Genomic DNA, 26,182 nt, shown 5'->3' with positions numbered 1-26,182 from the left:
TTTCTATTTTACGTTGTCGTCTACTGTTAGCTTCTAATCCTATTTCTATTTTACGATGTCGTCTACTGTTAGCTTCTAATCCTATTTCTATTTTACGCTGTCCTCTACTGTTAGCTTCTAATCCTATTTCTATTTTATGTTGTCGTCTACTGTTAGCTTCTAATCCTATTTCTATTTTACGTTGTCGTCTACTGTTAGCTTTAATACTATTTCTATTTTAAGTTGTCGTCTACTGTTGGCTTCTAATCCTATTTCTATTTTACGTTGTCGTCTACTGTTAGCTTCTAATCCTATTTCTATTTTACGTTGTCGTCTACTGTTAGCTTCTAATCCTATTTCTATTTTACGCTGTCCTCTACTGTTAGCTTCTAATCCTATTTCTATTTTACGTTGTCGTCTACTGTTAGCTTCTAATCCTATTTCTATTTTACGCTGTCGTCTACTGCTAGCTTTAATCCTATTTCTATTTTACGTTGTCCTCTACTGTTAGCTTCTAATCCTATTTCTATTTTACGCTGTCGTCTACTGTTAGCTTCTAATCCTATTTCTATTTTACGCTGTCCTCTACTGTTAGCTTCTAATCCTATTTCTATTTTACGTTGTCGTCTACTGTTAGCTTCTAATCCTATTTCTATTTTACGTTGTCGTCTACTGCTAGCTTCTAATCCTATTTCTATTTTACGTTGTGGTCTACTGCTAGCTTCTAATCCTATTTCTATTTTACGTTGTCGTCTACTGTTAGCTTCTAATCCTATTTCTATTTTACGTTGTCGTCTACTGTTAGCTTCTAATCCTATTTCTATTTTACGCTGTCCTCTACTGTTAGCTTCTAATCCTATTTCTATTTTACGTTGTCGTCTACTGCTAGCTTCTAATCCTATTTCTATTTTACATGTGTACGTTGTCGTGTACTGTTAGCTTGTAGGGATTTTATTTATTTATTTATTTATTTATTTTTTAATTCAAATCATCTTTTGCGGCCCATATATCGCCTACTTAGTGTTGCTCACCATAGGTGTACGACAGGGTTATCTTATTAAACAGCATAAGCTATGAAAACACAAGTAACATGATCTTATATTCTTTACAGGTCGATCTAATGCAAATTATGAGCTGAAATATATAGCTTTTAAAACAATCGTTAAATTTTTGACAAAGCTTTAGCCTTAAAATATTTTATGAAAGTAATTGACACATTTCCGGTTCTGACTCATCAAAAGTAGTTATTTGACAACTGATTTAACTGTGATGGCGAAAAGTTCAGAAAAAACAATAGGCCAATGGGTCCTTACGGTCACCTGAGTCTAAACATGCAATGTATTTCTGAACTTTTCCTATGTAAACTGTAGTGTAGTTTTGCACCTCCTCATAATTCTAACCAAATTTGAATAATTTCAATTAAAATGTGATTTTCCTGCTTTGATAAATTTTTGCACCTCTCTAGAAAGAAAAATGAAATCTATAGGCAGAAAAAATGACCTGGGGTAGAAAAAGTACCCGGGGTCATTATTCTACAGTAGAAATCATACCCGGTTGCCCGTAGAAAAATGGCCCGCCTCGATAATTTCGGTTTCGTTCAGTGAAAAAGTGACCCACTGTAGAAAAAATAACCCCTACATTTAAAAAGTTAATGAGTTCCCTGGTAATGAAAATATCACGTGAAAGTTGTTTTTTGACGTTTTCTAACACAGTTAAACCTCTATCAACTCGAACTCGTTTGACTCGAATACCTCGATCAACTCGGATTACTCAAAGTTTATCCCGTTCTGCTTTTTTATAGAGCTTGTAAATAATGTATGAAATAGTTATATTGCTACTAAAGAACTGAAATCGTTGTGTTGTTTTTATATACCAATCCGATATTTTAGTTTCTGCATTCGGCAAAATTACGTCTGATCTGCATTCCACAAAAACTTACCGACATTTGAGAAATGTTATCGTCGAAACATATATATTCATGTAAAACTTTATAGCAATAACATTTAGCAAACTAATAATTTAAAAGTACAAGGAGAAGGGAACCAGGTGTTCCGGAAGAGTAAGCGTTCTCTGCTTCATCGACGACACCCTCCATACAAATCAAGGTCACGATGACACTCGACATACAAATCTAGGTCACGGCGACACGGAGACATACAAATCTAGGTTAAATCTTACTCAAGTCACAATCTTAAATGAGAATCGGGTGGCGACAAGGGACCCAGCAGGCAAAGATCAGGGTAAGTGGCTGATATTGAAGAGTCTGTGGTGTCTTCAATTTCAAATTCGACAGTTATTTAGACATCGCCAATATATTTGTATGTAAGATAGAAGAACTTTGCAAAGGTCATGATTACGTGTCATGATAAGCTCTGGTATATTTCATATTCAACGACTATTTCTGCCTATAATACTTATAGCTACTGCTACGGAAGCGTATTACTGCCACGTCAGTTTTATTTCTATCTCAGTTTTTCGATGTGGTAACACGAATTTTGAGAGCCTAAGCCGAAATATGAAAACCGAGTCAAAATTATTTTGAGATGATTCCCTTAAATTTTCGAAATACTCCCTCTGTTGCAAATATCTTGCGACCTGTGTGTGAATTCGAATTACAAATGTACATTAATAAAACGTTATTGTTGGCCCTAATATGAGTTGGTAAGCTATTCCAGTACTCGGATACACTCCGCGATGGATATCCATACAGGACACTTTAAAGTTGATCCGATAATAAAAATCATTTCATTCCTCTGGTTGCTTACATCTGTCAAGGAACAAAACATGCCTTAAAAGGACAACAAAAGTATCAGTTAGACAGGTATTGTCTGAATCTGTCCTTATATAGAGATGTCCTTTACACATGTTTGATTTCATATAAAAGACTCAAAATTGGTGAAAACAAGTTATTGATTTATTCAACCGCATGAATAAATTCAATATTGTTACCTGTATATGTATTGTTTTATTAACGGGGGTTATTTATTAACGGACAGATCATTGATGGTGTTTATCATTAGATTTGATGATTCTTGTTTGTATATTATTTGTCTAAGAAGCGCATCACCAAAGGCTTCCTCTTTGGAGAGCAGGTTGAACATATGTATTTGGAACAATATTGTCGATACCGACTCCTCTACTAACATTGTATGGGACATCTGTGAAGCCATGGACAAAGATCGTGTGGTCAAAACCTGTGTCCATCAAAACCCGTTCATCTTCGTGTGTATTCACTAAAGTGGCATCTAAAGACGCTTGTGACAGAAGAGACCAGTAAGCTTTGGAGATGTAGTTTCTCAAATTTCCGTCGAATGCAAATGGTTAGTATATGATGGTTTTCAATTTAGTGACCATTGCATCAATCTCGATGTCAGTTCCTCACGTGCCTACCTCTTGCATCCTTGCGCTTTTGACATACTCTTTTACAGGTTGATTTTCAACAGGTTTCCTTCAGGTGATTAATTACGTAGTCTTGAATCAGAACATGGTATGACTGGACCCTAAAGATAATGTAGCTATTGGGGAGAATGGTGTTGCCTTTGTCGATTCGTGCTCAGATGTCCTGTCGGCAATAAGGGCTAGGGAATATGACTGGTTCATTTTTCAAAAAAGATAAACACATATAACTTATTCATTATACAATTTTGGACCGGATCACCTTTTACCAAGCTGAAAATATACCCGGGTAATTTTTCCACAGTAGAAAACATACCCGGGTCACTTTTTCCAAAGAAAAAAATATACCCGGGTCACATTTTGCCATAGTAGAAAATATACCCGGGTCATTTTTCCACAGTAGAAAATGAACCTAGTTCTTCTTCTTTCTTTTTTTTTATTGTAGTTGACTATAATTTTTGAGGTTTTTTTACCCGATCAATTAAACTATTGAAGAAATCATACTCGAGACACACATGTGTTACTTATCTACAGTAGGAAAACAGACAAAAGTCGTTTTTAACTCCTTTTCCTTCTCTAGGGTTGCCAAATCAAAACACATCTAATTTGTAATTAGATTTTCACTACCAATTCATTGGATTGAAAGGAACAAATGAGGATGGATGTTTAAGATATTAATCGTCGATTGAACATACCCGAAATGGTGTCTCCAAAAAATCTCATAAATATCTTATTTTCTCTAAATTATCTTTAAATATTTTATGAAATATATTTTTTTTTTATTACAAAATATTAAGGGCCGGACGTATGAAACCGATGCCTTTTGCAGCGAATTTCTGACCGGGACGTTATGTTGGGCGATTGTTGAATATTTTGACCTATTTATAAAGGGTTATATATAAATTTGAATTATTAGAAAACACAATCTTGAGATTGACAAAGTTGAGCTATTCGCTTTAAAACAATGGGATCTTCATCCGAGTCAACAACAGTGAGTCATGCATGACTTCTCACCCGAGTAAGGAAATGGCCGTTACATGCTCGAATGGGGGCTGGTAAATATTAGATATGAACTACATAATGTAGATTGAATCAATGTTTTAGTTAACTATGGATTTAAAACAGGGAGGGGTCGGGGGGTCAATTCCGGGTCATTTCATATAAAAAATTACGGTTTTCTGTGTCAACCAATGGACCAGTACTATACATTTACATTTGTATTCAAAGTTTTTTCTAATGGTAGATGGTAAAGCGGAGGAAAGTGTTTATATGACCGATGCCAATGTCTATGTCTATGAACGCTACCATTATATAAATCGTTGCGGAATTATTAGTGCTGTACCAACTTCGGAAAATTTCTGAAGATTGCCGAAATTCCCCGATGTTGTTGCGAGTGGTGAACATTAATCCAAAATTGTCCTTAATGCACGTTTTCATTCGCGTTGATTGATAAAATGATATTCTTCAAAAAAAAAATAATAATAAAATAACCCGTAGATATTTGACTCGGTTTCCGGGTCATTTTTTAACAACCATGGGTTATTTTTTTTACAGCTGCCCGAGTAAGTTCTCTACGTAAAAAAATGACCTCGGGTATATTTTCTATCCGGGTCATTTTTTCACGTTACACCTGCATGAAATTTACAATTTTGATAAAAATCACCTTTCCATCCATAAAGTATTTGATAAAATGCCAGCCAATTTGACCAAAAACAAGAGAACTACAACCAGGAAATGATCTCGGATATGTTATATCTGACGGTCGCACTCATGTGCTATACCTGTTTTCTTTTTGTTTTCTCTTCATTCTCCGTTCTTTGACTGGTCATTTGATTACAATGACCTTGAACTATTTGCATAACTGTTTCAGCCAACAATTCATTCTGTAGATATGCTAATTATCAAGTGAATAATGATGTGTCACAGTAATGAAAGAAAAAAAATTGATTGTAATTTTTCGATAATTTTGAATTTTGGCGGGAATACATTTTTCAAAGTGCCATATTTGAGTTATTTTTGATGATTTTACCTTGAAACGTTGTAAACATATTCATTAGAAACATTTGACCCCTGTGACCTTGAATGAAGGCCAAGGTCAAGAGATAAGCAAAATATTTGTAGCCAGCCATTCATGCTACCGATGAGACAAACATCGAACCTTCATAAAAGAGCAGAAACTTTTTATGTGCATATTTGGGTGATTTTTCATCTGATGATCATGACACTCTGTTTCAGTGGATCATGGTCTTTCATTTGCAATGAAAATAATTTCTCAGTTTAAGATTTTGACCTACTTTTGACTCCTTAGCAAAGCATTTGCACTTGACATTCTCTGATAATATGTCATTTTGAAAGGGGAGCCCTGACGGAATTCTAACCAATTTCCATTGAAAATGTAACAGAGTTTGCTAAAATATGTGAGTTTCTTATATAAAGTATTGTATTGTAGAACCACATCCTTAGCAAGCGCTTTAGAAAACATAAGCGTTTTCCAGAACAACACGAAGTTGACACTGTTTGTTTACTAAAATTGTTCGAGTAAATGCTACAGAAACATTTCGGAAAATGGCTTCATCTACAAGATTCGAAAATCTGTATGAAGAAGCGATGGAGAGGATTGTTTCTGAAAAGACAGTGCTAACACACAAGTAGTAAAAAATGGCAGTTAGCATACTGAAAGACTATCTTCGGGGAAAAGCATTAGGAACACTGGAGGATATGAACACCGGTTCGAGAGAAAAAAAAATAATTTAAATGCAGGTAAGATAAAAGTTATTGCATGGGTATTTCTGGAATTAGCACTTAACTTTTGTCCCCCTTGACATTAACTATTTCCCTCGGCTCCGCCTCGGGAAATACTTAATGTGTCGGGCAACAATAAAAGTGCTATTTCCCTCATACTCATACAATAAGTATATATTGTAGCTTATGCGTATAATTCAGGAATACCAAACGCGGAACATTTTCTAATACGTTCATGATGTAGACCATTAAACCTCCCCGTGTTCTCCATCCACCTGTATCTCTCGACACCTTATGGTGCAGCTTTCTCCGTAAATAGTCGACTTCTGTCACTCAACTGGTTATTATTTAAAAGATATTTTTCAAAGTTTTTCAGACTTTGTACACGATATTTAATCAATCACTGTAGAGACGATAATGCAACATTTTTATTCTGAAATCTGATATCAATGCAATGTCTTCCACAAGCAGTGTTTAGGGACGAATCGTCTTTGAACTCTTCGATATACTTTCACGTGCGGGGAAATTCAAAATATCTCTGCCGTTGGTCGCATAGCGTTCTAGTGTTGAACATGATACAGTCACGCTAGTATCCGCCTTCGGCCCACGTTTGCCGAAGGGTTCATTGTTGTTTCTCCAGTTACTTAAACATTATTTTTTATTGTATTTTATTGTATTTCCACTACTTCTTATATATATTATGTGATTGTATTTGTATTTTTTGTGTTTTGATAAAGGGGCGGATTGCCTCGAAAATTTAACAAGCCTCATTGTCCACACTGTTTGAATTACTTCTTTGCCCCATATAATCATTTCAAGTAATTCGTATCCTCCATACATTTATGTGAGGATCCAGTGTTATCTGGATTATACTGTTTATATTACTTCTTTGACCCATATACATTATATATATGTATTCATCACAGTTAAACTACGACAGGAAATTCAAAACTTTTTCTTCGGGGCACCAACACAAAGTGCATATGATACAATAGAATGCAATAACGACGTTTTCATGATTATTTTTCCATCTGAAATCAATTGAATATGATATTATGCCCCATCGTATTATGACGTCATCAACAGATATCAATTCATGACGTTACACCAGAGAGAGAGAGAGATGGGGGGGGGGGGGGGGGGGTTCTATTCAAATGAATATAAATGAGGATGTAAATAAAAAATATTTATTATGACAATAGATTATCAAATGAATAAACAATTCAAATAAACTACTCCGATGCCGACAGCAGATGTTCACACTATTCACTTTTCAAAACACTCTGCTGTTTATAAAGTTCATCACATCCTGTGCCATGATTAGCGCTCTCTCCGTTCGCTTCCTCTGCCTCATGGAAATTCGTTTCTCTTTTGCCATCGGCATCGGAATAGATATGATAAACACGGCATTTATAATTGCATTGATAATGAAATTGTTCTTCTAACTAAATCCTATATCTACTAGAGTCGTTACTGAGAGGGTACCGTGTACATGTATAGTTCTGGTCTGAAGATGTATTAAAAGAAAATTATGTGGTTCGAAAACGTTTTTCATATAGCAAAGGTGACCCTTGTCTACAATTTTTCATAAATGAATGGAAGAAATTGATCAAATAAATCGATTTCTCCTAAAACCTGACATAAATTAGGCTGACAACACTTTTTGTCCTCAATTGAAATTTCAATTATTCAGTAGCTATCCTATGATTTAACCTAAATTAGTATCTAGCCCTGTTTTGACTTCCTGTCATGATATGCTTGCTCTGATATCTATCCTTATCTTTTCGGCATGGCCGTATAATATTCTTTTGGCTCCGGTATGACGCGACAGATGGCGTTACTGTTCAAAATGAAGTATGTGATTGGTCAATGTAGCGGTAAATGCAAAATACAGGTATACAGTTAAAAACGAAGCAAAGTTATGATTGAACGCAAGCTGAATAAGTGACATAAAGTTATATTCCTGATTCAAATGCAGTCTTATTATCGACAAAAAAATGATTCAAATTGTTATAATTTTGTAATCCGTGCTGAAACGCATTAGCTCGTTAATTTATTTTACCAAAGTTTTACATAACAATCATCATAATTAAGTTATTTCTTGTTTCTGTCTCATTTTTGTCTTATCTTTTTTCATTTCACCTCCCTTTTACCCTTGTGAATAGAGGACATTCAATTTTCTTTTTATTGCATTTCATATACTGAAAAACGAAATTAAAAGCATCGAAAAATTAATAGTCAAAAAGTGCGGGAATCAGTAATGACGTCATCTCTTTGTGATGTGACTCCACGTCAACTTGACGGCGCCATTTTAAAAGGACTAATCAGTGCAATTTAAACGTTTTCTGCTGTTATCGGATAATCTGTGCATGAATAACTGACATCAAGTGAGTATTTAAAGTTGTCAAAAAGTAGTCTGAATATTTCAGAAATACAGCAAAATAACCAATTTATCTATCTCTGCTTCGATTGGAAAATACAAAGGTTCGCTTTGACTGGTTAACAACGGAAAAACTCTTATTTTCACTGCAAAATCTTTTATTTTCACTGCTCATCGCTACAGTGAAAATATAAGTTTTATCATTTGTGAAAAATTCTATATTTCAATGGCGAAAAATGCAAGAAATAGATATAATAATGAATAAATAACTCTCTTTATGCAGTCATTAGTGATAATAATCTTCTTTGTATAGTATGGAAAACAAATTGTTTCAAATGTATTATTACTTAGTTTCACTGAACTACATGTAACCGTATTAAAAACACCTCTCTTTTGTGAATAAAATAAACATGTATAAAAAACAAACCACGTACCCATGACCATGACCTCACATAATTCCAGAACAGCATTTCTACTATAGGTTCTCCCCGAGAGGGTATTCCTTTGGTTGTAGATAGTGACATAACTGCCTATGTTACTACACCACTGGGTTTCGTTGTTTCTGACACTCAGACTAGGGTCCGTATCACTATAACAGGTGTTGTTAGGTGTCATGGGTAGGTATGTAGACGACCTTGACACAAGGATGGAGTAGCCGTTCCGACGTCTTTGATCTGTTATAATGTAAAATATATTTGATGATGGAAAGATACTATTTGTATTATCACATGTATATGGCATTTAGTTGTTTATGTGTATTGATTATATTCTTAGGAATTACGTTCATGATCGGATCTTCAAAAATATTTCCTTAGATATGGCATTTAAAGAAATAAACCAAAACCGGGAGAATGGCGAATTATTAATACACTTGTATATTAGATTTTCTAAAATTTGCCATACAATACGCCATACGGACATATCTTTTTTGTCTACCATGTACCTTACTAGTCGTATATATGACGCGGTATATGGCACGGCATCTATAGCGGGGTATATTGCACGGTACGTATATATGACGCAGTGATTGACATGGTATATATAACTGGGTATATTATGCGGTATATAAACAACATTTTGAGCCATCAATTTAAAAAGAAAATATGGCTCGAAATGTTTGACATTTGACAGCTTCGTGTCAGTGGAAACAATATATATGGTTATATACCGAGGTCATTTTTGCAGATTAGTATGTGATATAACCATAAAAACCTCATTCATTAGGGAGATTATAAGACTCTTTCATATGTGTATATGTAGGATAGGGATATTCCACCCGAGGGGTCACAAAATGTGGTGAAACCCGAGGCTTGCCGAGGGTTTTACCACATTTTGTGATCCCGAGGGTAGAATATCCCTATCCTACATACACACATAATGAAAGAGTCTTTTTCTCTCATATCATTACCAAATTTCTGGCGAAAGTGTACCTCAGCCATCCATATTCTTCAATTTTGTAATTTTTTTATTTGACGTTTTTACTCAAAATACTTATGATATTCTGAAAGATCATACCTGATTTTTGCAAACTATGTTTGCACACAAGTTTCATTCCTTTTGTGGTTAAGTGATGATTGAATGAACAATTCGCCGTTAAAAATTGCCGTAACTTGATCGACTTTTGACGTGGCCGTGACCAAATTGTCAACATCCGAGAAAAAGAAGTTCTATCAACAATACTTTAAAAAATCCAACGCTGAAAAGAGTTATCCAATTTTACATATGATTTGATTTGAACCTCGACATATTTGATCATTTCACGGAACACACTGTGCTTTTTATTGCCAAGTCACATTTCTTATAAAATACTACGTCACTGCATGACGTCACGACTATCACTGGAATTCCATTCATAGTTCAAGGCTATTGAGAGTGATGTTGATCTCGATCGTCATGACGCGGCGATGTTTCTCGGGTGGTAATTTTGAATTCACGGTGATTTTGGCAACTTCATGTGTGAACGAGCGAACAGTGACTCGATACGAGTATTCGATCCTTTCTGTGACATAGGATTAAGCTTATATGTGTTTAACTAGTTTTCTTGATAGAATGACGAAGGTAGGTCCATCGGTATGAAAGGCTAGGATAACAGTTAGTTTTCCAGGTTAATCTACGCAAATATACAGTAGATCTAGGTCCTAGACTCTGTGTTAAAAATATAATAAATATTTCTTTATATGAATATCGAGGGGTGTCATTTGTACCGAATGTTCCAAATACACGGGTTATATTACTGAGTTCAGTAGGCCTACTGACAGTAGAGTAAACAATCCAGGCTCAATTTTGTAATTTTTTTATTTGACGTTTTTACTCAAAATACTTATGATATTCTGAAAGATCATACCTGATTTTTGCAAACTATGTTTGCACACAAGTTTCATTCCTTTTGTGGTTAAGTGATGATTGAATGAACAATTCGCCGTTAAAAATTGCCGTAACTTGATCGACTTTTGACGTGGCCGTGACCAAATTGTCAACATCCGAGAAAAAGAAGTTCTATCAACAATACTTTAAAAAATCCAACGCTGAAAAGAGTTATCCAATTTTACATATGATTTGATTTGAACCTCGACATATTTGATCATTTCACGGAACACACTGTGCTTTTTATTGCCAAGTCACATTTCTTATAAAATACTACGTCACTGCATGACGTCACGACTATCACTGGAATTCCATTCATAGTTCAAGGCTATTGAGAGTGATGTTGATCTCGATCGTCATGACGCGGCGATGTTTCTCGGGTGGTAATTTTGAATTCACGGTGATTTTGGCAACTTCATGTGTGAACGAGCGAACAGTGACTCGATACGAGTATTCGATCCTTTCTGTGACATAGGATTTAGCTTATATGTGTTTAACTAGTTTTCTTGATAGAATGACGAAGGTAGGTCCATCGGTATGAAAGGCTAGGATAACAGTTAGTTTTCCAGGTTAATCTACGCAAATATACAGTAGATCTAGGTCCTAGACTCTGTGTTAAAAATATAATAAATATTTCTTTATATGAATATCGAGGGGTGTCATTTGTACCGAATGTTCCAAATACACGGGTTATATTACTGAGTTCAGTAGGCCTACTGACAGTAGAGTAAACAATCCAGGCCCCTGTGCTGACGGAAACGGAACCATTTCATCGGTTATGATGTTTGACATTTTCTTTTTTATAAACTTTTGTTTATTTATGGCTTTTATTCAACTTCCTATCATTGCCAAGTGATTGTGTGTGTTTGCATGTTTTTAATGGCAAATGACAAACCTGTAGGGTAGGCAAGTCTGTACTGTACGGTAACTGTTACAACAGGCCAGTAGGCCTACTGTAGTCTACTATGTTATCCTATAGGCCTACTGTGCAGTAGATCTACAGTACAGTAACGAAGTTATATTTTCGCTTAGATGAAATGTCTAATCGTTTAACCGTGTAGCCCTATTAGTTTATAGCTGATATCATATATATATTAATCTCAGAATATGCGTATTTTTATAGTTAAATATAATAAATCTAGCTAAAGACTGTCAAATGTAAATAAAAGTACACGACGTTGTAAGAGTTGTCCCCCTTGAACATAGATTACTCCGCGCGTGTGAAATGCTATGTAAGACATTATCTTACCTATCTTACATGGGCAAACTCTATCCAACATGGCGCGATATGAGAGAAACAACAATCAAATCTTCCATTTGCTGAAAATACATGTTAGAAATTGCTCTTGATGTTGGTAACATATACACTGTTTTGACGTTCTGGTATAGTTTGTTATATAAATATATAATGTAACAATATTGCAACTGTAGACAAATAAAAAGTCCAAATCTCACATTGGCATGTTCTTTGAAGTCATATGACTTTGTCATAAATATCGTAAAACACAGGCGTAATAACACTATTACCACGTACAATAATATATGACGTCACAATAAATAAAGGACGTCACGCTATTGTATTGTAGATAATCTAAGCCCGAGACGAGAAATAAATTTGAATGTAATACGTATATTCTCATAAAAAATAATTGATGTGATAAGGAGTATACTACACTCGTTATTATATAAAATGCAAGTTATGAACCTCGTTCAATTATTTTATAAGCCATTCGCGTACAGACTGGTGACACACCAGGTTATTGAATTCGATTTATCAATTCCTTTATATACACAACCAAGATTCTATAGATTTACCACATAAGTTTTTAACACCAATGCAGATATTTTCTATTCTGTTTCGTATTTTTTTTATAAAGGAAATCTGTACCAACGACAATCTTGTTAGATGATAAAATGGCCTTACGTGTAAGCTGTCCTGATCCTCCTCTCCTAGAGATGACCTTCACGTGATCCAGTACGACTGTTTGGTCCAGGTCGACCTGCCAGAAGGCCGTTTTCTGATCTTTTATAGTGTAGAGGCATTGTGGAATGGAGGAATTATTGGGATCATTCAACTTGTCGGAATTGTTTCCGTCAACAACTAAACTAGAAGGCCCCCTTCCCTCTCGAAAATCTGACGAAGCAGTTTGGCGTCTCAGCGACAAATTTACTGTAATATAAACAACAATAATACAATGAAACTGCAGACAAAATACCTTTTAAGATGGGAGATATAAAAAATGTATGTACGAAGTCTACTAAACCTTCCAATGTTATTAATAGAAACACTGTAAACATAAATGTAGGAATTGACAAAACTTGCTCACTATACGCCCATCGAACTTTTACGGGAGAAGTACGGTAAAGCATCTGCTTTCGTCCACACGTTCGGCCGTCCGTCCATTCGGTTAAAGTTTTGGTGCAAGTTTCTTCAGTGTCTACAGTTTAGTTAGATTATATGCTATTTTCCTAATGTTCTAACAAAGACAATGTGGATTTATTTTGGAATTGTTTCCCCGATTTCTGCACTTGTTTGTGACTAAACTTTTCTTGTGCATTTTCTCAGGTAAAGTTTTGATGCCTGTATCTTCAGTGGTCTCATTCATGCAGATCATGTGTTGTTAGAATGGATGTTCTTGTGCTGTCTAACACGATAATATGGAACATAATTTCTACTATTTAAAATTTTGAATATATTTGGGACAATATGGATTCAATATTTGGTATAGCTCATATTTCTGTTTAATATTTCCTAACCGTTTTGGACTTAACGTGTTTTGGAATAATTATTACCAAGTCAAAGAATACTTGAAATATCAATTAAAAAAAAATATTGAACAAGGTCGGGAGGACGTATTATGCATCCGTTTGAAATGCTCTTGCTAATTCTTGATTTAACAAATGGTTCCAAGAGGAAATTTTTATTCGTTTATTCGCTATATGGTTTTTTTTCACTGCTATATAATTTGATAACAAGGAAAACCTACATACGAAATCAGAGTGAAATCTAAGGAAAACTTTTTATAGATTAGAGCAATCGAAACTTCAATAGCCTGCCATTTTGCTTTCTGGGTCAAAATAAATTGCCATAACTGAGAAATATCGTCCTGTCTGTCCGTAAACAACACTTGTCATCGCTATTTCATGAGAAGTACATGTGTCTGAAGGATCAACTTTTAGACTTTGTGAATTTTCACTGTTACAGTTTGTTATTATTATTTCTCATGGTTACCCTTAAGTTCTGCCATTTAGATTTTGAAATTAACCGAGAAACAAACTGGTCGACAGCCCTGGACGAAAGGCAGCCATCTTTGATTTCGACAATTATTGCTATTTCTCAGAAGGTTCTTAATTGATTTTTCTATTTTTCTTGACTTTTGTAGGTTTGCCGAATTTGATGTGATTCAGAGATGAAAAAGAGAGAAAAAAAGTCTTGCATAGATGTAACAATGATCTTTGGATGGTGGGCAACAAAATCCGCCAGACGTAAAAATTGAAAATAGCAGACAACTCGAACGGGAAACAACGGGAAGTAAATATAGAAAATAGTAAACATCTCATATACACGGACAAGTAGAAACAATGGGAAGCGATGGGTACACCTGACGTACACGGACACGTGGTAAAAATGGGAAGAGATGGGTACACTTCACATACACGGACAAGTGGTAACAATGGGAAGAGATGGGTACACCTCACGTACACGGACAAGTGGTAACACTGGGAAGAGATGGGTACACCTCACATACACGGACAATTGGTAACAATGGGAAGAGATGGGTACACCTCACGTACACGGACAAGTGGTAACAATGGGAAGGATGGGTACACCTCACGTACACGGTCAAGTGGTAACAATGGGAAGAGATGGGTACACCTCACATACACGGACAAGTGATAACAATGGGAAGGGATGGGTACACCTCACGTACACGGACAAGTGGTAACAATGGGAAGGGATGGGTACACGGACAAGTGGTAACATTGGGAAGAGATGGGTACACCTCACATACACGGACAAGTGGTAACAATGGGAAGGGATGGGTACACCTCACATACACGGACAAGTGGTAACGATGGGAAGGGATGGGTACACCTCACGTACACGGACAAGTGGTAACGATGGGAAGAGATGGGTACACCTCACATACACGGACAAGTGGTAACAATGGGAAGGATGGGTACACCTCACATACACGGACAAGTGGTAACAATGGGAAGGGATGGGTACACCTCACATACACGGACAAGTGGTAACAATGGGAAGGATGGGTACACCTCACGTACACGGACAAGTGGTAACAATGGGAAGAGATGGGTACACCTCACGTACACGGACAAGTGGTAACAATGGGAAGGGATGGGTACACGGACAAGTGGTAACAATGGGAAGGATGGGTACACCTCACATACACGGACAAGTGGTAACAATGGGAAGAGATGGGTACACCTCACATACACGGACAAGTGGTAACAATGGGAAGGATGGGTACACCTCACGTACACGGACAAGTGGTAACAATGGGAAGGGATGGGTACACCTCACGTACACGGACAAGTGGTAACAATGGGAAGGATGGGTACACCTCACGTACACGGACAAGTGGTAACAATGGGAAGGATGGGTACACCTCACGTACACGGACAAGTGGTAACAATGGGAAGGATGGGTACACCTCACGTACACGGACAAGTGGTAACAATGGGAAGGGATGGGTACACCTCACGTACACGGACAAGTGGTAACAATGGGAAGGGATGGGTACACCTCACATACACGGACAAGTGGTAACAATGGGAAGGGATGGGTACACCTCACGTACACGGACAAGTGGTAACAATGGGAAGGGATGGGTACACCTCACGTACACGGACAAGTGGTAACAATGGGAAGGGATGGGTACACCTCACATACACGGACAAGTGGTAACAATGGGAAGGATGGGTACACCTCACATACACGGACAAGTGGTAACAATGGGAAGGATGGGTACACCTCACGTACACGGACAAGTGGTAACAATGGGAAGGATGGGTACACCTCACGTACACGGACAAGTGGTAACAATGGGAAGGATGGGTACACCTCACGTACACGGACAAGTGGTAACAATGGGAAGGGATGGGTACACCTCACGTACACGGACAAGTGGTAACAATGGGAAGAGATGGGTACACCTCACATACACGGACAAGTGGTAACAATGGGAAGGGATGGGTACACCTCACATACACGGACAAGTGGTAACAATGGGAAGGGATGGGTACACCTCACGTACACGGACAAGTGGTAACGATGGGAAGGGATGGGTACACCTCACATACACGGACAAGTGGTAACAATGGGAAGGGATGGGTACACCTCACATACACGGACAAGTGTAACAATGGGAAGGATGGGTACACCTCACATACACGGACAAGTGGTAACAATGGGAAGGATGGGTACACCTCACGTATACGGTCAAGTGGTAACAATGGGAAGGGATGGGTACACCTCACGTACACGGTCAAGTGGTAACAATGGGAAGGGATGGGTACACCTCACGTACACGGACAAGTGGTAACGATGGGAAGGGATGGGTACACCTCACATACACGGACAAGTGGTAATGATGGGAAGGGATGGGTACACCTCACATACACGGACAAGTGGTAACGATGGGAAGGGATGGGTACACCTCACATACACGGACAAGTCGTAACAATGGGAAGGGATGGGTACACCTCACATACACGGACAAGTGGTAACACTGGGAAGGGATGGGTACACCTCACATACACGGACAAGTGGTAACAATGGGAAGGGATGGGTACACCTCACGTACACGGTCAAGTGGTAACAATGGGAAGGATGGGTACACCTCACGTACACGGACAAGTGGTAACAATGGGAAGGATGGGTACACCTCACGTACACGGACAAGTGGTAACAATGGGAAGGGATGGGTACACCTCACATACACGGACAAGTGGTAACAATGGGAAGGATGGGTACACCTCACATACACGGACAAGTGGTAACAATGGGAAGGATGGGTACACCTCACATACACGGACAAGTGGTAACAATGGGAAGGATGGGTACACCTCACATACACGGACAAGTGGTAACAATGGGAAGAGATGGGTACACCTCACGTACACGGACAAGTGGTAACAATGGGAAGGGATGGGTACACCTCACGTATACGGACAAGTGGTAACAATGGGAAGGAATGGGTACACCTCACGTACACGGACAAGTGGTAACAATGGGAAGAGATGGGTACACCTCACGTACACGGACAAGTGTTAACAATGGGAAGGGATGGGTACACCTCACGTACACGGTCAAGTGGTAACAATGGGAAGGGATGGGTACACCTCACTTACACGGACAAGTGGTAACAATGGGAAGGGATTGGTACACCTCACATACACGGACAAGTGGTAACAATGGGAAGGGATGGGTACACCTCACATACACGGACAAGTGGTAACAATGGGAAGGATGGGTACACCTCACATACACGGACAAGTGGTAACAATGGGAAGGATGGGTACACCTCACATACACGGACAAGTGGTAACAATGGGAAGGGATGGGTACACCTCACATACACGGACAAGTGGTAACAATGGGAAGGATGGGTACACCTCACGTACACGGACAAGTGGTAACAATGGGAAGGATGGGTACACCTCACATACACGGACAAGTGGTAACAATGGGAAGGGATGGGTACACCTCACGTACACGGTCAAGTGGTAACAATGGGAAGAGATGGGTACACCTCACGTACACGGACAAGTGGTAACAATGGGAAGGGATGGGTACACCTCACGTACACGGACAAGTGGTAACAATGGGAAGGATGGGTACACCTCACGTACACGGACAAGTGGTAACACTGGGAAGTGATAGGTACACCTCACGTACACGGACAAGTGGTAACAATGGGAAGAGTTGGGTACACCTCCTATACACGGACAAGTGGTAACAATGGGAAGAGATGGGTACACCTCACGTACACGGACAAGTGGTAACACTGGGAAGTGATAGGTACACCTCACGTTCACGGACAAGTGGTAACAATGGGAAGAGTTGGGTACACCTCACGTACACGGACAAGTGTTAACAATGGGAAGAGATGGGTACACCTCACGTACACGGACAAGTCGTAACAATGGGAAGAGATGGGTACACCTCACTTACACGGACAAGTGGTAACAATGGGAAGGGATTGGTACACCTCACTTACACGGACAAGTGGTAACAATGGGAAGGGATTGGTACACCACACGTATACGGACAAGTGGTAACAATGGGAAGGGATAGGTACACCTCACTTACACGGACAAGTGGTAACAATGGGAAGGGATTGGTACACCTCACGTATACGGACAAGTGGTAACAATGGGAAGGGATTGGTACACCTCACATACACGGACAAGTGTTAACAATGGGAAGGGATGGGTACACCTCACATACACGGACAAGTGTTATCAATCGGAAGAGATGGGTACACCTCACGTACACGGACAAGTGGTAACGATGGGAAGAGATGGGTACACCTCATACACACGGTCATGTGGTAACAATGGGAAAAGATGGGTACACCTCACATACACGGACAAGTGGTAACAATGGGAAGGGATGGATACACCTCACATACATGGACAAGTGGTAACAATGGGAAGTGATAGGTACACCTCACATACACGGACAAGTGGTAACAATGGGAAAAGATGGGTACACCTCACATACACGGACAAGTCGTAACAATGGGAAGGGATGGGTACACCTCACATACACGGACAAGTGGTAACACTGGGAAGGATGGGTACACCTCACATACACGGACAAGTGGTAACAATGGGAAGAGTTTGGTACACCTCACATACATGGACAAGTGTTAACAATGGGAAGGATGGGTACACCTCACGTATACGGTCAAGTGGTAACAATGGGAAGGGATGGGTACACCTCACGTATACGGTCAAGTGGTAACAATGGGAAGGAATGGGTACACCTCACATACACGGACAAGTGGTAACAGTGGGAAGGGATGGGTACACCTCACATACACGGACAAGTGGTAACAATGGGAAGGATGGGTACACCTCACATACACGGACAAGTGGTAACAATGGGAAGGGATGGGTACACCTCACGTACACGGACAAGTGGTAACAATGGGAAGGGATGGGTACACCTCACGTACACGGTCAAGTGGTAACAATGGGAAGGATGGGTACACCTCACATACACGGACAAGTGGTAACAATGGGAAGGGATGGGTACACCTCACGTACACGGTCAAGTGGTAACAATGGGAAGGGATGGGTACACCTCACGTACACGGACAAGTGGTAACAATGGGAAGGATGGGTACACCTCACATACACGGACAAGTGGTAACAATGGGAAGGGATGGGTACACCTCACATACACGGACAAGTGGTAACAATGGGAAGGGATGGGTACACCTCACGTACACGGTCAAGTGGTAACAATGGGAAGGATGGGTACACCTCACATACACGGACAAGTGGTAACAATGGGAAGGGATGGGTACATCAATAACACGGACAAGTGTAACAATTGGAAGGGATGGGTACACCTCACGTACACGGACAAGTGGTAACAATGGGAAGGGTGGTACACCTCACTACCGACAAGTGGTAAAATGGGAAGGAGGGTACACCCTCACTACACGGGCAAGTGTAAAATGGGAAGGGATGGGTACACCTCCTACATGTCAAGTGTAACAATGGGAAGGATTGTACACCTCAATACGGACAAGTGGGAACAATGGGAGGAGTCACTCATACGGACAAGTGGGAACATGGGAGGATGGTAACACCTCACGTACCGGCGTGGTAAAAGGAAGATGGGTACACCTCACGTAACGGAAGTGGTAAAAAAAGGGATGGGACACCACTACAGAAGTGGTCATGGAGATGGGTACACCTCACTATCCGGTCAAGTGTAATGGAAGGATGGGTACCTAAACGAAAAGGAACAGGAGGATGGGGAACCTCCCCCGTTAAATAACCCGGGGACAAAGGTGGTAAACCGGAAAATGGAAAGGAAGTTGGTACCCCACTTACAAAGGGGCAAGGTTGGGGGTGTAAAATGGAAGGGAAAAGGGATGGTGGGTGGTACACCTAAAGTCCCCAAAAAAAAACCCCCCGGGGGGGGGGAAAAAAAAACCCCAAAAAAATTTAAGGGAAATTAAAAGGGGGGAAAGGGAAAACCCAAGGAAGGGCCCCTTTCCCCAAAAAAAAAAAATTTTAAAAAAAAATTTTTAAAAATTTAAAAATTTCCCCGGAACCCGGGGGGGAAAAGGGGGGGGGCAAAAATTTTTGGGGGGGGGAAAAAGGGGAACCCACCCGGGGGGGGGGGGGAAATTTCCCCCCACAAGGGAAAAGGGAAGGGGGGGAAAGGGGGCCCCCCCCCCAAAAGGGGGGGGGGGGAAAACCCAAAAAAGGGGAAAAGGGGGGGGGGGGCCCCCCCACATACACGGGCAAGGTTTTTAAAAGGGGGGGGGGCCCCAAAAAAAAAAGGGGGCCAAAGGGGGTTTCCCCCCAAACCGGGGGGAAAAGGGGGGAGGGGGGAAAACCCCACATCACGGACAATTTTAAAGGGAAGAGGGGCCCCCCCACCAAATTGGGAAAAGGGGGGGGAAACCCCAAAAAAGGGAAAAAAAAGGGGGGGGGGGTTTTTTAAAAAGGAAAAGGGGGGAAAAGGGGAAAAAACCCCAAAAAAAAAAAAGGGGGGGGGAAAAACCCCCCCAAAGGAAATGGGAAGGGGGGGGTTTCCCCCAAAAGGGAAATGGGAAAAGGGGGGAAAAACCCCAAAAAAAAAAGGGGGGGGAAATTTAAATTTAAAAAAATTTAAAAGGAAAGGGGGCCCCAAAAAAACCCCCAAAAAAAAAAGGGGGGGGGGAAAAAAAGGGAACCTTTTTGGGGCCGGGGGGGGGGGGGAACCCCCCCCCCAAGTTTGGGGGAAGGGGAAAGGGGGGGGGGAAAGGTTTAAAAAAGGGAAGGGGGGAACCCCCAAAAAAAAAAAAAGGGAAAGGGGGGGGAAAAAAAAAAGGGGGGAAAAGGGAAGGGGGGAAATTTTAAAAAAAAAAAAAAGGGGGGGGCCCCCCTGGAAAGGGAAAGGGGAAAAAAAAAAAAACCCCCCCCCCCAAAAAAAAAAGGGGGGAAAGGGGGGGAAACCCCAAAAAGGGGGGAAAAGGGGAAAGGGGGGAACAAAGGGGAAAAAGGGGGGGGGGGGAAATTTTCCCCCCGGAAAGGCCAAAAAAAAGGGGGGGGGGGCCCCCCAAACGGGAAATTGGGAACCCCTGGGAAGAAAAACCCCCCCAAAAAAAATTAAAAAAGGGGGGTTTTCCCCCCCCCCCCCCCCAAAAAAAAAAAAGGGGGGTTTTTTTTTTTAAAAAAAAAAAAAATTTAAAAGGGGGTTGGAAAAAAAAGGGGGAAATTTAAAAAGGGAAGGGTTTTTGGGTTTCCCCAAAAAAAGGGGGGGGAAAATTTTTCACCCCAAAAAAAAAAAGGGGGGGGAAAAACCCCCAAAATGAAAAAGAAATGGGGGAAAAAAACCCCCAAAAGGGAAAAAGGGGGGGCCCCCCCCCCGGGGGGGGGAAAAGGGGGTTCCCCCCACAAAAAGGGAAAAAAGGGGGGGGGCCCCCTCCCGGACAAAAGGGAAAAGGGAAAGGGGGGTTTTTTTTTTTAAAGGGAAAAAAGGGGGGGGCCCAAAGGGGGGAAAAGGGGGGGAGGGGAAAAAAACCCCCCCAAAAAAAGGGAAAAAAAACCCACAAAAAAAAAAAATGGGAAAATTTCACCCAAAAAACCGGGGGGGGGGGGAAAAAAAAAAAAAAAAGGGGGGGTTTTTTCCCCCCCCCCCTTAAAAAAAAAAAAGGGGGGGGTTCCCCCCGGGGAAAGGCCGGGGGGGAAAAAAAAGGGGGAAAACCCCCGGGGGGGAAAGGGGAAAGGGGGGAAAAAAAACCCAAAAAAGGGGGGGAAAAAAAGGGGGGGGGTTTAAAAAAGGGGGGGGGGGGAACCCAAAAAAATTCCTTGGGGGGAAAAAAAAAAAAACCCCCCGGGGGGGGGGGAAAAAGGGGGGAAAAAAAAGGAAAAAAACCCGGGGGAAAAAAATTTAAAAAAAAAAGGGGGTTTTCGGGGGTTTAACCCAAAAATTTTTAAAAAAAAACCGGGGGGAAAAAAAAAGGGGGGAAAAAAAGGGGGTTTAAAAATTTAAAGGGGGAAAAAAAAAAGGGGGGGGGGGCCCTTTGGGGGGGGGGGAAAAAGGGGGGGGGGTTTAAAAAAATTAAAAGGCCCCAAAAAGGGGGGGGGGAAAAAAAAAACCCCAAAAAAAAGGGGGGGGTTTTTTTAAAAAAAAACCCCCCTGGAAAAAAAAAAAATTTAAAAAATTTTTAAAGGGAAGGGGTTTTTTTGGGGGGGAAAAAGGGGGAAAATTTTTTCCCCCGGGAACTTGGGGGGGGGTTAAAAAATTTTTTTTTTAAAACCCCCAAAAGGGGGAATTTAAAAAGGGGGGGGAAATTAAAGGGGGGGGGAAAAAAGGGAAATGGAAAGGGGGGGGAAAAAAAAAAAAAATGGGAAGGGGGGGTTGGGTTTCCCCCCAAAAAAAAGGGGTTTTAAAAAAGGGGGGGAAAAACCCCCCTTTAAAAAAGGGGGGGGAAAAAAAATTAAAAAAAAAAAAGGGCCCTTAAAATTTCCCCAAAAAAGGGGGAAAAAAAAAAGGGGGTTTTTTGGGGGAAAATTTTCCCCCCCCAAAAAAAAGGGTTTTTTTAAAAAAATACCCCAAAAAACAAAAGGGGGAAAAAAAAAACAACCGGGGAAGGGGGGGTAACCCCCCCAAAAAAAAAAAAAAAAGGGGGGAACCCCAAAAAAAAAAAAATTTTTAAAGGGCAAGGGGGCCCCCCCAAAAAAGGGAAACCCCCCCAAAAAAAAAAAAGGTTTTAAAATTTAAAAAAAAAAATTTTGGGGGGAAAGGGGAAACCCCCCAAAAAAAAAATGGGGGGTTTAAAAAAAGGGGAAAAACAAAAAAAAAAACCCCCCAAAAAAAGGGGGAAAAAAAAAAAACCCCCCCAAATTTAAAAAAAAAAAATTTTTAAAAAGGGGCGGGGGAAAAAAAAATTTTCCCCAAAAAAAAAAGGGGGGGGGGGGAAAACCCCCCCCAAAAAAAAAAAAGGGGGGGGTTTTTTAAAAAAAATTTTGGGGCAAGGGGAAAAGGGGGGGTTTGGAAAAACCCCCCAAAAAAGGGGGAAAAAAGGGGGGGGTTCCCTTTAAAAAAGGGGGGAAAAAAAAAGGGTTTTAAAAAAAAAAAAAGGGGGGGGGAAAAAAGGGGCCCCTTTGGGGGGGGGGGGGAAATTTTAAAAAAAAAAATTTTTTAAAGGGAAAATTTTAAAAAATTTTGGGGGGGGGGGGTTAAAAAAAAACCCCGGGACCAAAAAAAAAAAAAACCCAAAAAAAAAGGGGGGGGAAAAAAAAAGGGGGGGGGCCCCCCCCAAAAAAAGGGCCCCAAAAAAAACCCCCCGGGGGGGGGGGAAAGGGAAAGGGGGGTTTTCCCCCCCAAAATGAAAAAAAGGGAAGGGGGTTTTAAAAGGGGGGAAAATTTTTTGGGGGGGGTTGGGACAAAATTAAAAAAAAATTTTGGGGGGGAACCCCAAAAGGGGGTAAACCCCCAAAAAAAAAAGGGGGGAACCCCGGGGGGGGAAGGGGAAAAAAAGGGGGGAAAAGGGAAAGGGGGGTTTTCGGGAAAAAAAGGGGGAACCCCAAAAAAAAACCCCCCCGGGGGGGGGGTAAAAGAAAACCCCTTTTAAAAGGAAAGGGGGGGAAAAAGGGGGGGGAAAAAAAAGGGAAAAATTTTCCCCCCCAAAAAGGGGAAAAAACCCCGGGAAAAGGGGGGGTTTTTTCCCCCCCCCCCAAAAAAAAAAAAAAAAAAAAGGGGGGGGGGAAATGGATAAAATTAAAAAATTTTTCCAAGGGGGGAAAAAAAGGGGGGGGGAAAAAAAAAAAGGGGACCCTTTAAAGGAAACCCCCCTAAACCCGGGGGGGGAAAAAAGGGGGGAAACCCCAAAAGGGAAAAAAATTTTAAAAAAACCCAAAAAAAAGGGGGGGGAAAAAAATTTTTCCACAAAGGGGGGAAAAAACCCCCACCCACAAAAAAGGGGGGGAAAAGGGGGGGGAAAAAAAAAAGGGGGGAGGGGAAAGGGGGGAAAACCCCCCTTCCCCCGGGAAAATTAAAAAGGGGGGGAAAAATTTAAAAAAAAAGGGGGGGGGGGTGGGTACCCTCACTACACGGAAAAGTGGTTAAAAGGGGGGGGGTTCCCCCCCCCCAAAAAAGGGGGGGGGAGGGGCCCCCCCCAAAAAAAAAAAAGGGGGGAATTTTTCCCCCAAAAAAAAAAGGGGGGGTTTTTTACACCTCACTAAGGCAAGTTGGGAAAAGGGGAAAGGGGGGCACCCCCCGGGAAGTGGTTTAAAAAAAAAAGGGGGGGGCCCCCCAAAGGGAAAAGGAAGGGTGGGGGGAAAAAAAAAAGGGGAACCCAAAAAAAAAACCCAAAAAAGGGGAAACCCGGAAGGGGGTTTTTAAAAAAAAGGGGGGGGGCCCCCCAAAAAAAAAAACGGGAAAATTTTTTCCCCCAAAAAGGGAAAAAAAGGGGGGTTTTAAAAAAAAAGGGGGAAAAGGGAAAAAAAACCCCTTTTTTCCGGGGGGGGGGGGAAAAAAAAACCCCCAAAAAAAGGGGGGAAAGGGAAAGGGGGGGGTTTTTGGGAAGGGTTTAAAAAAAAAGGGGGGGGGCCCCCCAAAAAGGGGGGGAAAAAAAAAAAAAAAAAAAATTTTGGGAAATTAAAAATTAAAAACAAGGGAAAGGGAAATTTTTCCCCCCCCCCAAGGGGTTAAAAAGGGGGGGGGGTTTTTTAAAAAAAAAAAAAAAAGGGAAAAATGGGTCCCCCTTTTGGGGGCCCCAAAAATTTTTGGGGGGGTTTTTTTTTTTTTGGGGGAAAAAAAAGGGGGTTTTGGGTTTTAAAAGGGGGGGAAAAATTTTCCCCCCCCCCAAAAAAAAAAAAAAGGGGGAAATTAAAAAAATTGGGGGGGAAAAAAAGGGGAAATTTTTAAAAAAAAGGGGGAAAAAGGGGGAAAAAGGGGGAAAAAAAGGGAAAACCCCCAAAAATTTTTTGGGGGGGGGGCCCAAAAGGGGAAAAAATAAAAAGGGGAAAATAAGGGGAAAAAAAGGGGGGGGGGTTTTAAAAAAAAAAACCCCCCGTTTTAAGGGAAAGGGGGGGGAAAAAACCCCAAAAAAAATGGAAAAGGGGGGGGGAAAACCCCCAAATTTGGAAAAAGGGAACAGGGGAAAATTTGGGGCCCCCCCCAAAAAAAAGGGGGAAAAAGGGGGGGAAAAAAAAAAACCGGGGAAAAAAGGGGGGGGTTCCCCCCAAAAAAGGACAAGGGTTTTAAAAGGGGGAAAAACCCCCCCAAAAGGGGGGAAAAAAAAAAAAAAAAAAAAAAGGGGGGGGAAAAAAAAATTAAAAAAAAAAAAGGGAAAGGGGGGAAATTAAAATTTAAAAAAAGGGGGGGGGAAAAAAAAGGGAAAAAAGGGGGGAAAAAAGGGGAAATTTTTGGGGGGGGGAACGGGAAAAAAGGGAAAAAATTTTAAAAAAGGGGGGGAAAGGGGGCCCCAAATTTTTTTTAAAAAATTTTTTTTGGGGCCCCCCCTTTTTCCCCCTTTTTTCCCCCCCTTTTTTTAAAAAATTTAAAAAAACGGGGGGAAGGGAAAAAAAAAAAAAAAAACCCTTTTTTTTTTCCCCCCCAACCCTTTCAAAAAGGGGTTAAAAAAAAAACCCCGGGGGGGGGAAAAAAAAGGGAAAAAACCCCTTTTTTCCCTTTTTTAAAAAAAATTCCCCCGGGGGGGTTTTTTTTTTTAAAAAAACCCCCAAAAAAGGGGGTTAAAGGGGGATGGGGGAAAAAAAAGGGGGGGGTAAAAGGGGGGGGGGGGTTTTTCCCCCCCGGGGGGGGGGGGGGGGGGGGGAAAAAATTTTTTTTTTTTTGGGCGGGGGAAAAATTTAACCCAAAAAAAAAGGGGAAAACCTTTTAAAAAAAAAAAAATTTTTTAAAAAACCCCCTTTTTTTAAAAAAAAAATTTTAAAAGGGGGAAAGGGGGAAAAAAAAAAATTTTTTTTTTTTTTTCCCCCCCCAAAAAATTTAAACCCCCCCGGGGGGGGGGAAAATTTTTAAAAGGGGAAAAAAGGAAAAGGGGGGGGGAAAAAAAAACCCCCCAATTTTGGGGGCCCTTTTTTTTTAAAATCCACCCG

At 40.6% G+C, this 26,182-nt stretch overlaps 1 protein-coding gene across 1 annotated transcript in view; it reads right to left on the bottom strand.

Moving 5' to 3' along the window:
• Positions 1 to 26,182, bottom strand: part of LOC117326413 — a 43,886-nt gene that overhangs the window by 5,183 nt on the left and 12,521 nt on the right. The window contains exons 2-3 of the mRNA XM_033883161.1: positions 12,786 to 13,031; positions 8,932 to 9,171 (exon numbers count right to left, since the gene is read on the bottom strand). Of these exons, the coding sequence (XP_033739052.1) occupies positions 8,932 to 9,171; positions 12,786 to 13,031 (486 nt within the window). The remainder of the gene's footprint in view (positions 1 to 8,931; positions 9,172 to 12,785; positions 13,032 to 26,182) is intronic.

Source organism: Pecten maximus, chromosome 4 (genome assembly GCF_902652985.1).
Source record: "Pecten maximus chromosome 4, xPecMax1.1, whole genome shotgun sequence".
In the NCBI taxonomy this organism is placed as follows: Eukaryota; Metazoa; Mollusca; class Bivalvia; order Pectinida; family Pectinidae; genus Pecten; species Pecten maximus.
The sequence above is the reverse complement of the archived record's forward strand: the minus strand, read 5'-3'. Positions and strand labels throughout refer to the sequence as shown.